The following is a 19,275-nucleotide window of genomic DNA, read 5'->3' as shown; positions in this document are numbered from 1 at the left end:
ATGGCTCTCTTTTGTAAAATAAATATAGTATTTATATCGGCAGCTTTACCCCATAGCAGTATGCCATATGACATAATGCTATGGAAATAACTAAAATATACAAGTTTTGCCGTCGCCACGTCTGTTAATTGCCTTATCCTTCTAATTGCATAAGCAGCAGAACTAAGTCTACTGGCTAATTTTGAAATATGGGGCCCCCATTGTAACTTCGAGTCCACTGTTATTCCTAAAAAAACTGTATCATTAACAAAATTTACTATTTCATCATTAAGCAATAGCTGCGTATTTACTTGTTTTACATTAGGCAGCGTGAATTTAATGCACTTAGTTTTGTTGGAGTTCAATAATAGATTATTACATGTGAACCAATTTAGTATAGCAGAGATAGCATAATTTACATCGTCTAATTGATTACATTGGCGACCAATTTTAAACACTAACGAAGTATCATCCGCAAATAACACTATATCTGCAACTTTCTCTACCATGTAGGGAAGGTCATTTATATAAATTAAAAAGAGAAACGGGCCTAATATTGAACCTTGAGGAACGCCCATTTTTATATTAGTTCCCTTAGACTTTACACCATCAATATCTACAGTTTGCACCCTATCCTCTAGATAAGTTTTCATTAGACTTAGGTCATTATCTCTAATACCATAATGTTTGAGCTTGTACAAAAGTGTTTCATGATCTACGCAATCAAACGCCTTCGACAAGTCACAAAAAACGCCGAGAGCATCCTGTGAGTTTTCCCATGATTCGAATATATGTGTAATAAGCGCTACGCCTGCATCAGTAGTAGACTTGCCGGCAGTGAAACCATATTGCTGACTGTGAAGCAGTCCGTTATCCCTGAAGTATTTTAACATTTGGTTAAACATAATCTTTTCAAATACTTTACTTAGAACTGGCAAAATAGAAATTGGTCTATAGTTGCCTAGCTCAAATCTATCTCCAGATTTAAAGAGTGGAATTAATTTGCTAAATTATATGTTTGTCTCTTCCATTCATCCCTGTGCGTCGTCATCTCGTTATCCCTTTCTTACTTCTATACTTCCTTTCTTACCATATTATCTTTCACACAGTCCATCCGTCTCTTTCTCGGTCTTCCTCTGCCCTATTCTAGTCATTTGACTAATACAAATTTAATACATAGTCGTCAGAACGTTGCAGTGCTAATTTTGATAAATTTTTAGGTACTGTAAAGTCATTTGATTTATATAAATGCGTAGTATACAGAGCGTAGTATAGTATGTCGAGTTGTCTAAGTGGAGCTTGCACATTTGTGACTGAAGTAACATGTTTCTGCCACTGAGCAGCTTATTCTATAAACTGTGTTCTGGTTTGTAAGATGTATATAATGAAATAAATATATATATAACGCCCATAAATGGCGTCAGAAAACGTTAAGACATTTTTGATATGTTAGATATAAACGCTATGTAATATTTAAACGTAGAAACTGTCTAATAATAATAACATTAAGAAAGTTACTTATTTAAAACCGTTGATTTTCTGGTTAGTTCTTCTCAATTTAAGTAGCTGGTAGATGTATACTGCAGGGATAGTGTTAAAAAATTATGGCAGGCTAAAAAGTCCTGTATGAAGAAATATTTTTAAATTCGACGGCATCCTTAGTCTAGGGGCTTAGCACACGGCTTTACTTCCGATGATTACGGGTTCGATTCCTCGCATATTGCAAACATTTGTATTCATGAATATTTTTGTATCGGTCTGGTTGTTCTCTATGTATATTATGGATGTATTTACAAAATAAATCTAAGTATTTATATAAGTTGTCTAGTACCCATAACATAAGCTCTGCTTACTGTGGGACTAGATGGCGCTGTGCTTAATTGTCCAGAAGTTATTTATTTATTTAATTTCATTTGATATGTCAGTGAAATTAGAAAGCGAGGAGACATGATAACCTAGTTCTTAATCGTCCCATGATGACGTGATATCTGTGATACTCTTCAGGAAAATACACATTGATGATATATGCAGTTTCGTCACGCAGTGATGTGCTGTTACAACATAAGTTTTTATCTGTTTGTACATAGCAAAAAAAGCATTATGAAATTATGATAAATAGGGTGAATGATGAAATATAAATACAATTTTATCAATTAGTGATAAATTAATTTTATACCTATCATTTATTGAATATAAATTTCGTATTCGTATTTCGTTTTTTATGAAAAATAATGAGAGTATCATCAAAATTGCTAAATTATAAAATAAATGGCTATTCAAACTGCTTGTACTAAGTTTATGATAAAATTTTGCACGTACAATATACAAACAACTCCGAAGGTTGTGAATGTTATTGAATGGATGTTTATTCTCTTTCAAGCAAAAACTACTGATCTGATTTTGATGAAATTTTGCAGTAATATAGCTTATACATCAGAATAACAGATCCTTACTAATATTAACTAAATTAAAATTACGTCATCTAGCGATACAGTTGTAAAACTAAAAATTAACAAATACTCTCGTTTGATTCAGAGAACATATAAAAAGCACAGCGAATATATAAAAAAATTACATTCTAATTCGAATATAAAAATAATAATAAGTAAATAAAAAACCCTGGACCACTAACACAGCACCATCTACTAAGCAGAGCTTGTGTTATAGTTACTAGACAACTGATATAAATACTTAGATATTATTATTTTTTAAAATATATACACAATATATATTAAAAACACCCAGACCGATACAAACCATCATACTCATCAATATAAATGTTTGTACAGTGCCAGGAATCGAACCCGCTATCATCGGAAGTAAAGCGGTGTGCTAAACCGCTAAACCACTGAGGCCGTCATATTACCAAGGAAATTGCTTCTTTTTTAAATCGGATATTCAATATTACCTATCTAGGGTCCATGTTATACGCTACATATCATATTTAGTATGCGTGACCTGTTAAATGATAATATTGATAATCACACAGTGATATGTCATCAGATATGTAGATTCTAGTTGTTTCAGCGGTTAGCTGTACATAACTTTCTAATGGGTCTAGGTTCGATTCCCGTACAAAACAAATATTTGTATTAATTTATTTATTTTGAGAGCTATCATATCAAAATCCTCTCGAAAACGACTTATCAAGACTTACAAAGACTTATCTGGAGTGTAGCCTTGTATGCCTTTTGGACATTGGCTCAAAAGGAAAGGACAAACTGATAGCTTTAGAAAGGTGATATTGGAGAAGGATTGTAAGAATTATCAGGAAAGATAAAATAAGAAATGAAGAATGTACTGCAAAGGGTTAAAGAAAAGAGACAGATCATAAATCAACACTCTCATACTCACACACCCACACAACAATCAGACTCATGGGCGCACTTACACACACACACACATCACAGACTCACACGCACACTCACACACACACAAACATACACACATATCCACACATATAATTTTACTTAATTTTTAATGGTCGAAACCATTGAGAGATCACTAATATTATTAAACACTTCCCATGTCAATTGCAAACTTAATTTATTTTATTTTCACTAATTCTCATTATTAATAATCCCCACATTCACTCCGCTATCGTGATAATAGTATGCCTTACTCTATTGCAGTACCTGAACCTGTTACACTTCTGTGATAACCGGGCAATAAATCACTACACAACAGTATTTTTCATAGCGCACTATATTAAATTCATGACATTTCTGATGTAGCTATGGCTGGAATTTACATATTACTACTTTATTTTTGGATTCCGCTCGCAGAGTTGTTGTCGTTAATTCACAGCCTAGGTTAGGGTTATAGCGGGTTCGATTCCTCGCACAGTGCAAACATTTGTAGTCATGAGTATGACTTTAAAAAAAAGTAATCCAATTGAGTTTGTTGCCAGTTCTTCTCAATTGGATCTATATACTGAACTGGACGGTAGGGAAAAAATTATAATGTAAAAAATTTGACGTTCATAAGCGGCTAAAATGTCCTACATGAATAAATGATTTTTGAATTTGAATTTGATTGTTTGAGTCGATATAAGTGTTTTATATGTATATTATGTATGTATTTACAAACAAAACATATCTGAGTTAACTATCAGCTGTCTAGTACCCATAACACTAGGTTTGCTTAGCTTGGGACTATGAGGTGAGGTGTGTAAACTGTCCAGATTTATTATCAATATAGTGAAGAAACAATGATAATAAAGAGGCACAATAATGAGAAAATGAGAGGCAACATCCAAATCAAATATCATTTATTCATGTAGGACATTTTAGCCGCTTATGAAAGACAAGTATTTGTATTCATATTTTTTTCCTACCTTCAGTATACTGATTCAATATAGAAGAGCAGGCAAGAAAAGTCAACAAAATTTCTATTTTTTACATTCTGTACTTACATAGGCGAAAATCCCGTACATGAACAACTAAAGCCATGCACGTTTCTCGATATATTAACATACAATATATTTGCAAATACCATTATACAATGGTATTATTAAAATTAATTGAAATGTCAAATCTCCAATTAGCGTGGGATTTACAGCTCTTAAAAATATTTATAAGAAAAATCTCACTTATTTATACAAAGAAGAATTTCTCTAGTCTCTCTCTTTTCCATAGAAAAACATGTGATTTTCATTCGTTGCAAAATAAATAATTGAAATAGATATAAACAACTGTAACCAATTATACCTATTTGATGTCTACCCATAATACAAGCTCTGCTTATCTTGGGGATAGATGACACTGTGTAAATTGTCCATGTTTTTATTGTTTTAATAAAGAGGCAAAATACAGAGAAACAGAGAGATGCAAGATTCAATATCATTAACATACATACTTGTTCATTTGTAAGAATGAGTGCGTAGCGTTTTCTATATTGATTATCGCATGCCTCTTACTTGTTATTGTATAATTATTTATTTAAAAGAGCAACACACAAGTTTCTTGCTCATTCTTCTTGTGATGAGTGTGCGTTCCGAATGAGTGGTAGAATAAAAAAAATATGACAATTCAAAAGTGCTTGCTTAGAATAGAGTGTAGTTATTAGAATAGAACGCGTGCTTATTTGAAAATAACATAATATTTTACAGTAGTATTAATAAATTAATATAAATATCATATTTTATATTGGTGTGGGTTTTACAGTACTCAAAAATATTTATAAGAAAAATCTCACGTAATCATACAATTAAGAAAAATCCCTCTTGTATATTCCATAGAAAAACACTTAATTTTCATTCGTTGCAAAATAAATAATTGAAATAGAGGTGAATTTGTTTGCGTGAGTTTCGAATTAAGATGGACTGCTATTGTCTGAGCCCCTGGGGAGCTTGGTGAATTACGTCCGTTTAAGGTCATTTACAAACGAATGATACAATTTTTTAAATTCTCCTTACTTTATATTTAGTTATTTATTAATCACTAGCTACCCATCCCGGCTTTGCACGGGTGTGCATGTATTATACATATAAACCTTCCTCTTGAATCACTCTATCTATTAAAAAAAACCGCTTCAAAATCCGTTGCGTAATTTTAAAGATTTAAGCATACATAGGGACGGACAGACAGCGACAGAGACTTTGTTTTATACTATGTAATGTTTGCATTCCATAATGTCACAATATAGGTTGACATAATCCGGAGGTACTCATATATAACATAAATGCTAACGTAACTCTGTCTGTCTGTCTATCTCGCTTTCACGTCAAAACTACTAAACAAATTTAATCTTAAGTTTGAAGTTTGGTACACAAATAGACCCTGAGAAAGGATATAGGCCACTTTTTAAAACTAGAAGCTTGAAACTTTTTTCGTTGTATATTTTGGGTCTCATATCTCTTCATATCTCTCTCTCTCTCACACACCCACACACACACACACACACACACTATCGTGTAATTTCTACCATATTTTTAACTTATATCACATTCAGCTGGGGACCTGGTGATTTGTGTTACATGTTATACCTATTTCAGAAACCAGTTCCTCACTGCATATTGATTGTAGTAGTGAATACATAAAAAAAAACTACTAACGACTAAATTTGAACTCACGGCCTTCGGGTTGTAATTCCGGGTATTAAACTACTACGCCACGCCGGTTTCATCTCATCTCCTATTATTATTAATCATCAAATAAACATAAAAAATCTTACAATTATATAAAACTAGTTGTGCCCGTTTCACCCGCGATAAATTTCAATATGAAATGTAGCCTATGTGTTATTCTAATGCATAATCTATATTATTATTGTCATCAAAATCCGTTTAACCGTAGTAACACACATCCATACTTACAAACTTTCGCATTTATAATATTACTAGCTTTCCGCGGCTTCGCTCGCATTGAATCCATTAAATAAAAAATATTTAAATTTTTAATTAAAAAGTTCGTATGTTCAGTTTAGTAGTTTTTGCATGAAAGCGTAACAAACATATAGGATATAATATTATTAGGATTAAAATTAATAAAAAAATCTTACCTCGATATAATACATTAATAATAAATGCGTATCGTGTATAACCGGCCTAATGTCTTGACACAAATAAAACTTTCCTAGCGCCTCCGAAGCTGTGATTCAGTCGTAACACGATCCCCCACCTGTGACGTACGTAAAACATAATTGTAACATCTGACATTTATTATTATCTGTGGTTATCTGTGAAGTGTAATATTTAAAAAAAATATATTTAAACAATTTCTATTTTATAAATTCGAAATTTTTGTAAAAGTATTTTAAATTAAGAAGGCAACTCTTTATCTCAAAAAATAAGTAAAATGTAAATGAGACATGATATTTTAAAATTCAAAACAAAATTATTTTTTTTTATTTTTTTTATTGCTTTTCACTTGTAATCGATTCAAAATAATCAAACAGTCTTAATACGGATTCATAAAATATATTTAAATATAAATAAAAATTATTAAATTTTATAATAAATATAATATGCTTTTGCAATTAATATTTTATACCCTATTTTATATGTAAATCTCGGTAAAAGTATTTTTTATTAAATTATATTAATTATTAATTAATTAATTAATTAATATTTAATATTAATAAAATTTATATATTGTATGGATCTGAATGTTGGGCCGTAAAGGGGATGGACGAAAGGCGTGTGCATGTGGCAGAAATGCGAATGTTAATGTGTGGGGTTACCAGGAATGACAGAATAAGGAATGAGTATATACGAGGAAGTTTGAAAGTTGCGCCGGTTATAGAAAAGTTGCGAGGTAACAGATTGAGCTGGTATGGGCATGTTATGCGGAGGAATGAGGACCATGTCTTATGGAAAATGTATAATGTGAATGTGGATGGATGTAAAGGGAGGGGACGCCCTAAGAAAAGATGGATGGATTGTGTGAAAGATGATATGAATAAAAGAAGAGTATGTTTAGATATGACGACTGATAGAGAGCAGTGGAAGAGAATAACATACTGCGCCGACCCCAAATAATGGGATAAAGGCAAGGCAATGATGAAAATTTATATATTAATTTTATTTCTAAATTAGGTTAAAATTCCTTTGCAAGATTTATTCTATACAAACATTGCAAGTTAAAAAAAATAATCTCTCTCTCTTTCTAGATATATATTCCACATCGTGGTGGGGTCAGCTTACCTTATTTTTGTCCAGCAGTTTCTCCTCTCTCCAACATCGCCCTCTAATACCTCCCTACTCTATCATGTCCCTAGCCACTAGGTACATCTTCCCACTCCTTCAATTTAAATAAATAAATACTTGTAAAATTGCTTTAAGCTAAGCAACCGAATATTGTTCATAGTTTGAGTTTAAGAGAATATTATAATAATAATATCCTTGGACAATTCACACAGCGCCATCTAGTCCCAAACTAAGCAGAGCATGTTTTATCCATACTAAATAATTGATACAAATACGTAAATACATTTTTTTATAAATACATACTATACGTAGAAAACAGCCAGACCGATACAAACAATCATACTCATGAATACAAATGTTTGTGCCGTACGAGGAATAGGTCTCGTAACCGTCGGAAGAAAAGCGGCGCACTAAACCGCTAGACCATCGAGGCCTCCGTATAGCTAGTACATAATTTAATGAATAAATTAATCATTATTATAATCAGCTAAATTAAGTGAAATGTCACGTCCCTGATAATGGACAGACAGTTAAGTGGTTGTTATCAGAAATCAGTTCTCGACCGCTGACAAGATAACGCACGGGGGAAAAGAGTGAGAGGGGAAAAGGTGAGCAGGGGAAAATTATCTGTGAATCCAGTAATAATAATACTATTGTGACTGGAGCGGGAACACAAAGACTCATTTATTAAAAATCAAAGAATTGTAATGAATATGTGTATTTCCCAAAGCGAAGAGGTAACAAGAACTAGGCAAAAGTGACATATAAAAAAACTGATAACAAAAATACAAACTTTAAAAAAAGAATGACAGGCTGCCAGCAACAACTATTAATATTATAATCGAGATTTTCTCTGAAGATAAAAATATTTTTTTTATAAAAAAGTCGTCTCAGTGCCTCTGTATATATTAGGCACATTGATTTTAAAATAAAGAGTATAATCCATCACATTAAAAATTGATGTTCTTGTCATATAACTGTTATATCTAACGTGCAAATGTGATAAAAACCAGATTAAATTATATTGACTGCTGAATATCCACTGAATATCTCCATCAGTATGGTTATACTGATGTAGATATTCAGTGGACATATTTTCGTCACCAAGTAGGTTACTTAAGATATTTTGCGACTGTAGGAACTAGTCATAGAGACATGACATCTTATCCTTTTGAATGCCAACGCATGAATGGTATCACGGTGTCACATGATAACGTGATGTCCATGTACATGCGACAGTTATCACTTACCGGCATAAAGGGAATTGTTAGTATTATGGACTAATAACCTTTATCTAATAATGTACCATGTCAGGTAGACCTACATGCGGCCACCCTGGAAACCATCGTTGTAAATTGGCATTTGCCAAGAAGGGCTAACTGAACTGCAGGTCAGTTAACCCTTCTTGGCAAATGGCAAGCCAGCGTAAACCGTTAGCGTAAGCGGGGGCATCATTCCATTATAATAAAAAAAATATATCACTTTTGCAAAACCGCGGGCAAAAAGTAAAAGTGAAAGAAGTTCCTATTCGATACAACAAATAAGTTTTAAAGGATGACATTTGTATAATCTTCAAAATGAAAACTATTATACTGGGTTTTATATTACTGGTAACACCTCAAACTTATTTATGCCTTGATAATGCACACATGAATGAACTGTTTGATAAAATCAACAAAAACGTCGTTAAATTCAATGCAATAGCCGCTGAAATTGCTTGGGCATCATCACTCGAACCAGGAAATCCTGAGTTACCAACTAAATCAGCAAAATACCAAAAACAACGGATAATATGGCAACAAAAAGTTTGCAGTCAGTTGGCAACATTGGAAAAGCGTCAGTTGTTAAGCCACACCCATAGGCGACAGACGTATCTCTTGTGTAGAGAACCTAAATACACCTACAGAGAAACAAGGTAATATTCTATTTTTTTATAATTCCCGAACTAAATAGAATTGCTAATTGCTTTTTTTCCATCTACCGTCAGTTTGTCTAATAATTTTTATTTTGCATCCAATATTTACATTTTAAATTGTTCCCTGGTATCTAAACTAAGTAGAAATTTGTATTTTAGGTACCAGTTCCCTTCTCTTACAAGTATCTATACTGTTTTGAAGGAACTACTAATACAGTTTGTTTGATGTTTAGAATAGTTTTCGATATTATCGTAAGAGATATGAATATATATTTATTTAATTTCATAATTAAAGAATAATTTTGAAAGGTATTCCTTTATACATCTGGAAATATTTTTTCTTAATTCTGATTTATAATGTAAAATACTTCAATTACTCGTTTTCGTTTCAAAAACAAAAAAACATTTTAATGTATTATTTAAATATATTACGAGTCATTATCAAAATTTATTTTTGTAGACTCGCCAGTACGTTATATGAAAAGTTGCAGTCTATGTACTCAGAAATAAATATATGCATTCCCAATGAAGAAAACGTAACCGGAAATAACGTATCAGATATTGAAACAGCCATCACCAACTACTTAACTGCAGTTGACGAAGTTGTACAATCTCAGGACATTGATAGAGTATCTATAGCATCAAAGGTTGCAGCCAATCATCATGATGACTATAAAAATGCTATTTGTCTAAACAATGATGCAGATTTTGATAAATTGATGGCTATTTCGAAGAAAGAAGATGTACTACGATGGACTTGGTTGACATGGAGAGAAATAGTGGGACCACTTATGAAGGAACCATATAAAGAATTAGTGGTTTTAGAAAATATGGCTGCAAGAAGAAGTGGTAAGTATATTTTTAGGTTTTATCTATATAATTTCGTATGTCATGCTATCACGCTCATTACGACCTGTCCAAAAATTTATATCAAATTGTAATTTCAATAACTCTGTTTGCACAATGGATACAGTAGTCTTCGCCTAAAGACATAAACACCACTATATAGCTAACACCAATATTCACACTATTATTTTATTATTAATAATCAAAGCTATGTGGTCTCTTAACACTAGACACGGACAAATGCCCTTGGTGCTCTTATGCGTTGCCGTTACTGAGACATCATTACATAATATATTATAATTAATTACCTGCTCTATCTCATTAAATCTAAACACCAATAGGCAGCAGAAATAAGTGAGACAGTGGTATTCACACAGATTTGGCACAGAGTCTACTTCTGTCTTCTATGACCAATAATCGATATTAGATCAAACTTACGCTTCTTCTACGCATGTCATCTTGAACACAGACCATATTTTCTGTCTTCGGTCGTCCACTTCGCTCACCTTTTTATGTCTTTCAGGTTATTCCGATATAGGAGCAGCGTGGCGAGATGAACTTGAAGTACCTAATTTGAAGTTACTCTCTCGTAATCTATATGATCAAATACGTCCATTATACGAACTGCTACATGGTGTAGCTAGATTCTATTTAAGAAAGCAGTATGGTGATTTAGTACCGGAATTTGGATATCTACCAGCACATTTACTTGGTAATAATGCTTTTTTTATTGATCATACTTTGTCCACATATACACTTTCATCTGATATCCCATTTATTCATAATTTAAGAACAACGCTCTTGATGCTGGAAATCACACTACATTTGTTTATACTACGGTGGTAGCAAACAAGCATACGTCTAATCTGATGGTAAAGAATTACCGTAGCCTATGGACGCCTAAAAAAATAAAGGTGTCTCGTGCTCGTTACAGACCCTTAAAAACCTTAATATGCCGTTCTTGAAAAACCCCATACAGTAGTCTCTAAAGAAAACCTCGGCAGATAGTTCATTCCTCAATCTGATATTCAAAATCAATCAATCAACAATTTTCTAAGCAATTGAAATAGTTTTATTGAAATTAATAAAATTTAGATTAATAAAAACAAAACTACCTCCAACTGTCATTATTTTATTTCAGGTAATTTGTGGGCACAAAATTGGGAGAATTTGCTAGATATAATTATACCGCAGACTTTAAACTTGGATGAAAATATCAAGAAACTTAACTGGACATCAATTCATATGGTAAAAAAATTCATAGCGCAACCCACATATATTTTTTTTAGAAGTAAATTCGTAGATTCATACTTAGAATTGTTAGAGTCGAAAATAGCCTCCAAAATAAACTCGCAAAACTTGGCCAAATTTCAAATCCTTGAAGTCTTTCCAACGCACATTTACTACTGACATATTTTCTGTTATAATGTGTTTATTCTTGATTTATATTATATAACTTCTGGATTCCGGAAAAAACTAATTGTTTTTCAGATTAAGATATTTTTATATTTTTAAGATTATAGATATTTTTAAGATTAAGATATTTTTTATTACTTTTACTAAGCGAAATTATACTGATATAATTTAGTATTATCAATCTGACATTTAACAATAGGGCTAATTTTAAACTTATCTACATTAACAGCTATCCGAACGAATGATACATATACACAAGTTAATTTTTCATCATCATCATTGCCTTGCCTTTTTCTCATTATTTGGGGTCGGCGGTATATGTCCTCTTCTTACACTTCTTCCTAACAGCCGTCATATCTGAGCCTACACATCATTTATACATATCATCTTTCACACAATCCATCCATCCTTCTTTTGGTCGTTCTCTCCGTTTCCATCCATCCACGTCTATGTATACTTTCTTTATGACATTTTTTGTACGTAGGCATGTAATAATGACATTACTTCTATTGCAGGTAAAGCGAGCGGAAGATTTCTACCAATCACTAGGTTTACCGCCAATGACTGATACATTTTGGCGCGAATCCATATTCAGGCGGGAAAATAATGCAACGCGTTGTCATGGCACCGCGGCAGACATGTTTAAAGATGGCGACTTCAGGTAAAAAGATATAGTCTAAAGGACACAATGAGCGTTTCCAATGTATAATATATTAACGACCCGCAAACGCACCGAATAGATGCATTACAAATCTTTGATTCTCAGCTTGTTTTATAGTAAAACATGCATGTATTATATGTATAAACTATCATCTTGAATCACTCTACCTGTTGATAAAACTACTATAAAATCCATTTCGTAGTTTAAAAGATTTAAGATGACAGACAGCGGAAGCGACTTCATTTTATAATATGTAAAGTGTACTATGATCTGGGTGTTGTTTATATATAATATGTATTTAAAAAAGAAATGTGATTAAGTATTTCCATCAATGCTTTTGTTCTACTAGACCTAGACCCATAACACAAACTCAGCTCAGCTTGGGACTAGTTAACGCAGTGTGTACTACTACTGGGTTATTATTATCTACTATATTAATAAATTAGTTATCAATAGTAGATGGCGTATTTAAAATTAAGTAGAAAGACAAAGGAACTAATATTCGCCCTTGAGGTGTTTATTTTAAAGATTTATTTTTTTGCTTTATTTCTCTCATTTTATAAATTGCAGTTTATTATATCAATTTCAGACTTTTGTACTGTTCCGGAACAAGTATGGAAGATTTCTATGTGCTGCATCATGAACTTGGACATATTCAATATTATATGGCATACGAGGAACAACCGGGATTATTCAGAGTAAAGTTTTATAAACTATAACGCTCTCATAACTAGTACACCTACTCGACCTTCTTGTTCTCTCCCCCCTTGCATTTAAGAGAATAGATTAAAAAATACTGAAGCAACTCGTCTGTAAGCGAATCAATCAAGCTTCGGTAATACCTGCCGTACAGTCTGTACTATTTTTTTAAGTAACTTATTCGAATTCAAATTCAAATTAAAAAATCATTTATTCATGTAGGACATTTTAGCCGCATATGAATGTCAAATTTTTACATTATAATTTTATTTTTTCCCTACCGTCCAGTTCGGTATATAGATCCAATTGAGCAAGAAACTCAATTGAATTACTTTTTTTAAAGCCAGTTTATTTACAATGTATATTTATATAGGTGTCTATGTCTAACATTAAATGAAAATTCAGTACAACTATTGCCATGCACACTCGTCATTCAAGTAATCGTTTAATGAGTAATAGGCCTTACTCAGTAAATATGATTTAACAGATGTTTTGAATTTATTTAAGGGTAATTCCAACATATCCTTTGGTATCTTATTGTAAATTTTTATACCTATTCCCATAAAAGACCTACTGACTTTTTCTAAACGATACTTGGGGTCAGCAAGTTTGTCTTTAAATCTAGTATTAATATTATGAATATTGCTGTTTTTTGGAAATAAGTCAAGATATATTATGTCTTATTATGGTATATTATGTCTTACTTCATTTGAAAGTCTTTTTTCATAGCATAGGACAAGCTAAATTCAAGTCATAGCTATTCGCGAAAGGCAACGACATTAACAAGTTCTATAAATTCCTGTACAGAGTCTTCACTAAGTCTCAGTTTTTAAATTTCTATTTCCGATCTGTCATCGTCTTTGCTTATAAATCTGGTCTGATTATAATACGATGTACATTTTTGCAGCAAGCAAATACAGCGCTTCATGAAACCATAGGTGATACTATAATGCAAGGTGTATTAACTCCACAACATTTACATAGACTCGGTCTCATTAATGATTCTATATTGTACACAAATGAATTTAATAGTAAACATGATAAAGATAAAGAATACAGCGTAGATGAGAGTGAATTCAAAGAAGAAGATATTAACGAAGTTAATGATTTACTTCATGAATTAAAATCGACGGATAATATTCTTCTGTTTAAGCAAGCTTTAAATAAAATACCACAGATACCATTTTCGCTTCTCATAGACGAGTACAGATGGAAATATTTTGATGGATCAATGAATATTAATAATCTGAACAAAGAATTTTGGAAGATGTCTGAAGAATTGATGGGAATAGCGCCACCGGAAGTTAGGAGCGAATACTATTTCGATGTTGGCGCAAAATTTCATGTTCCTGATAATACACCGTTTATAAGGTATATTGAAGATTGTGAATTTATAATTAATTAGAGGAACAAAAATAATCAAACTTGTGATATTGATTAAGCATTAGTTCCGTTCAAGATACATATTCAGGTAACAGTAATGAGTTGTAATATTAACCAGTATAACGCTTATATTGAGCGAAACTCATTTATTATCCCATGAAGACCTATCAAATGTGGACACATAACTTTAGTATGATAGTACAATCCAAAACTGATAATTCAATAAATTTTACCAAAATAAACTTCATAAATTTCAGTCATTCACTTTATTAAAGGGTGAGGAGATATAAATTATATGGTACCAACACATGACATCTTGGCTAGAAATAGTTACGCATGATTAAGTATACTACGGGCGTAAATAATTAAATTTTTAAGTCTGTAGTCCTCTGTATGTCTATAGGCTATGATAATACTATTAAAATACCACCTGAGTTTAATGTAACTCTTAATTATATTGTATATATAAATAATGAGTTGAATACAATTAGCGGTGTAAAATAAAATACAGTATATATGTTGGAAACTCCAATAAAAGTAAAAGTGTATTATTTATTTCATATATTACAAATAGATTTGTGCTTTCTGGAGTGTTCGGCATTTGTTTTATTATTATTATTTTTTGTATTTTATCTTACACCGCTGATTGTATTCAACTTATTATTCAAATCTTGTATAGATTTGAATAATAAGTTGAATACAATCAGCAATATAAATAAAATTGGAGTGTCTGTTTGTAATATTAAAATAACTTTTTTTTACAACGTACATATGAATATAAATACAGTACATACACCAAAATAACATTTTTTACAATTATTATCTGTCTGTCTGTTTGTGCCGTCTAATCTCTGAAATGTCTGGACCGATTTTGACGGGACTTTTTTTTAGCAGGTAGCTGATGTAATAAGGAGCAAACTTAGGGTCCTTTTATTTTAGAAAAATAAAGTAAAATTCCACGCGGACGAAGTCGCGGGTACAGCTAGTATCAAATATAATTAACCGATAAATTAAACCAAGATGGTGTTTTAATGGTATAATCATCGAAAAAATCTATAGATTAGCTATCGGCACATTGTTTTTAAAGTGTAAAAGAATGTATTCAATTTAGTAATTCAATACATAACCTATGACAATTACCTAAATGTGCCAATAATTCCAATGACATATTTATTTTAATTTAATTATTGATTAGAATGACATAAATATAATCTATCTAAATATATAACTCAAAGGTGACTACACTGACTGACATAGTGATCAATCGCACAGCCCAAACCACTAGACGGATCGGGCTGAAATTTGGCATACAGGTAGATGTTATGACGTAAGCATTCGCTAAGAAAGGATTTTGATTAATTCTGCCCCCAAGGGGATGAAACAGTGGTTGAAAGTTTGTATGAAACTTTGTCAATTTTAAACCAATCGGGCTGAGATTTCGCAGGTATAAAGATACATCCCCATAGAAAGGATTTTGATAAATTCCACCCCTAAGGGGATAAATTAACGCGAGCGAAGCCGCGGGCAAAAGCTAGTGATATATAAAAATTTGCACGCCTGTAAACAAGCTGAATACACTGTACATTATATTTAATGTTGTACATAAGTATAAGCACTGTATTCTGCAAATAAATTATATGTATAGTTTTTCCCTTTAAATTCCTGAAATTTCATGAGATAAAAATATATTTTTAGATACTTCCTGAGTAGTTTCATCCAGCACCAACTATTTGAAGCTCTTTGCAAGGCTGCTGTGTATGGCCGAAGATCGGTAACGGAAGACGTTCCTGATACCATTCCTATGAACCGCTGCGACATCTATGGTTCCAAGGCAGCAGGAAAATTGCTGAAGTAAGTACTTTTAAGATATATAAATATGTATATGTCTATGTATAATATGTATTTATTTACAAAAAATGTATCCATGTATTTATATCAGTTGTCTAGTACACATAACACAAGCTCTGCTTAGCTTGGGACTAGATGGCGCTGTGTGAATTGTCCTGAGATAAAAAAAAAATATATTATACAGTTCCCAGAACTGTGCCTCGAAGTGTTTTATTTTTTTATATATATTTTTTTTATAATCTCAGGTCAATTCACACAGCGCCGTCTAAACCTAAGTGAAGCTAGCTAAAGTTTATATTATGATCACTAGAATACTGACACAAATACATAGATATTTTTTTCGTAAATACATACATAGAAAACACCTAGACCGATACAAACAAACATACTCATGAATACAAATGTTTGTGCCGGGCGAGGAATCGAACGCACGACCACCGGAAGTAAGGCGGTGTGCTACACGACTACACCACTACACCACCGAGGCTGTCAATGTTTTATTATTATTTTATATCCTTACAATAAAATTTATATTTGCACTTAGCTAGGAATCACTATGTCTATTAGTTGTCTAGTACCCATACCACTAGCTCTACTTAACTTGGGCTAGGTGGCGCTGTTTCTGCCGGGGTTCACGGTTGAATGTCACCTTGATCCCGTAACCCCGGCACCAAAGCGCTCGGAGGACACCAAGGGGTTTTAGCCGATTTCCGGCAGTCCGGAGTCCGGCAGTATCGGCAGGCCTACCCCGGGACGTGAGGGGGAAAGGGGATTGTTAGTAATGTGGACTGTTGACCCCATTGCTAGCAATGTACCATGTCAGGTTGACCTCCAAGCGGTTCCCCCTGGAAACCATCGTGATAAATTCCTCATTAATTTGTCACGATGGGCTAACTGACCTGACCTCATGCTCATCTTATCATGCTTCACTGGTGCCCTGCCAGCGTAAACCGTTAGCGCAAGCGGGTGCACCATTCCATTATCATGCTTAAAAAAAAACCCCGGGACGTGCGGATCTCCATGACGGATTTCCCCTTGTAAAAGAAAAAGGGTGGCCCTGTTTGCATCATGCCATGAATCGATACTGCGATCATTAAAAGTGAGGCGATATTCTAAACTGCTAGTAAACCTGTCAACCACCGATACCCTCTTATAATAAAGATACATTTACTTACATAAAAAAATATGACTATTCAAAAGTGCTTGTGTTAAGTTTATTTGAATATAGATTTTTTCCCATTTTCCTTTTCTTTTAGGGAGCTCATGTCAAAAGGTCACTCACAACATTGGCGCGATATCTTGCAAGCAACGACGGGTGACACTACCATATCGTCGAAGGCTCTATTACGTTACTACCGCCCTCTGCAGAAGTTATTGGAAAAATTAGTTCGTATATACCGTATACCCATTGGCTGGTAAGACGTGAATCAGTGTAATAAATGCTTCGAATAATATAAAAAAAATGTACTTAAAATTGTTATTAAGTAATCAATCCATAATATTATAAATGTAAAAGTACGTTTGTTTATCTGTTAATTTAATGTGAAGATATATTGCATGATGAGATACATATATAGGTCCCATCCGATCAATCCCCCATCCAATTCAAACGGGGATCGAAATTACGACGGCCTGAGCCGTGTTTCGAACATCTAGCGGTGCCCTAAAACTAAAGTCGTATCCGTCAGGCGGGAGTTGGCCTTCAGCCGCTTCATAAGTTCTTCCGCGGGTTTGGAGTGCTATCTGTACTCGCCCCCTATAGCTCGGTGAAGCTATAAGGGCCAGCAGCATAATTATAATAGTTCGAAAATGAAAGGGCAGATGTAAGCTATATTTTTTCTAAATTAAAGCAAACGAAGTCACAGATAACATTTATATAGATGATATAAGTAGATAGATACTTTTTTGTACTTACGTACATAGTATAAAAATCACGCAGATCCATACAAACATTAAACATGATACTCATGATTACAATTGTTTGTACCGTACGAGAGACCGCCAGACCGATAGACCACAGGGGCGTCAACTCCACACTGACTCCTTAGTAATAAATTACAGTCTTGGTGGTATAGCGGACCACATAAAAAACTTTGACTATTAAACTAATAAAATAAAAAAACTTAAACTTAGAGTATTTAAAAAAAACAAAATTTAAATTAACAATAAATACAATTTATTAACTTATTCACTCGTTAAATAATTACATTTTGTTTCTCTACAGGAAAATAACAGCGAAAAAAATGTAAAGGTAATTAAAAAAATAACTTTAGAAAATAAATTAAAAGCATGGAAAATAATTTACTTAAAGCCATCTTAAATTATACTTAATTTATTTACATTGTAATTGGTAAATTAGGGATTTATATAAATGAGCTAACTGTACAATTATATTATATAAAATATATTTACAGTTCTTTATGCTATAGGCACTTACGAATTATACAAGTTTTCTCTCAGCATTTTGATTTCAAATTCCGATGTGTTATTGAAATCATTATCACATTTCTTCTATTTATAATTCAAAACAGTAGTTCTAATAACATTTTAAACTATTTAATTTTTAAGAGCAATCAGTTTAAAAAAAAATATTTTCTCTTTTCTGCTTTGGGAATGCAACAATTGTCTATGGTCTTAACTATGTAACAATATTATTAACAATTCTCAATTAGTTACAGATTAAATTCTACAGTTTTGTAGTAGGACATACGGTCAATTTAACATTTACAATTGTGAACCAAATTACTAAGTATTACAGTTCACTATTGCTCGTATCTGCAACTTTCAAATGGGTCATATAAAATAGCAAAACTACCAATTTTAGTCCGTAGTAAGGATTGTTAATAATAACAATACAATATTAGACCCCATTTGTAATCA

At 32.5% G+C, this 19,275-nt stretch overlaps 1 protein-coding gene across 1 annotated transcript; it reads left to right on the top strand.

The window, feature by feature from the left end:
* The first annotated feature begins 6,594 nt into the window (after positions 1-6,594).
* On the top strand, positions 6,595-17,814 carry LOC131855350 (angiotensin-converting enzyme-like). Its single transcript, XM_059206603.1, has 10 exons — positions 6,595-6,623; positions 9,181-9,542; positions 10,003-10,391; positions 10,912-11,100; positions 11,530-11,636; positions 12,320-12,465; positions 13,055-13,163; positions 14,072-14,535; positions 16,243-16,398; positions 17,652-17,814. Exons 2-10 carry the CDS (start codon positions 9,205-9,207, stop codon positions 17,812-17,814), a joined length of 2,061 nt encoding a protein of 686 aa, XP_059062586.1. The 5' UTR covers positions 6,595-6,623; positions 9,181-9,204.
* Positions 17,815-19,275: the final 1,461 nt, after the last annotated feature.

This window comes from Achroia grisella, unplaced genomic scaffold, assembly GCF_030625045.1.
Source record: "Achroia grisella isolate CSIRO2021 unplaced genomic scaffold, CSIRO_AGI_Agris_v1 utg1360, whole genome shotgun sequence".
In the NCBI taxonomy this organism is placed as follows: Eukaryota; Metazoa; Arthropoda; class Insecta; order Lepidoptera; family Pyralidae; genus Achroia; species Achroia grisella.
The sequence above is the reverse complement of the archived record's forward strand: the minus strand, read 5'-3'. Positions and strand labels throughout refer to the sequence as shown.

Coding starts and splice junctions, on each gene's coding strand:
- LOC131855350 (XM_059206603.1), top strand. CDS start 9,205: ATGAAAACTATTATACTGGGTTTTATATTACTGGTAACACCTCAAACT. Junction 10,392..10,911: donor TATGGCTGCAAGAAGAAGTG/GTAAGTATATTT, acceptor TATGTCTTTCAG/GTTATTCCGATATAGGAGCA. Junction 13,164..14,071: donor AACAACCGGGATTATTCAGA/GTAAAGTTTTAT, acceptor ACATTTTTGCAG/CAAGCAAATACAGCGCTTCA.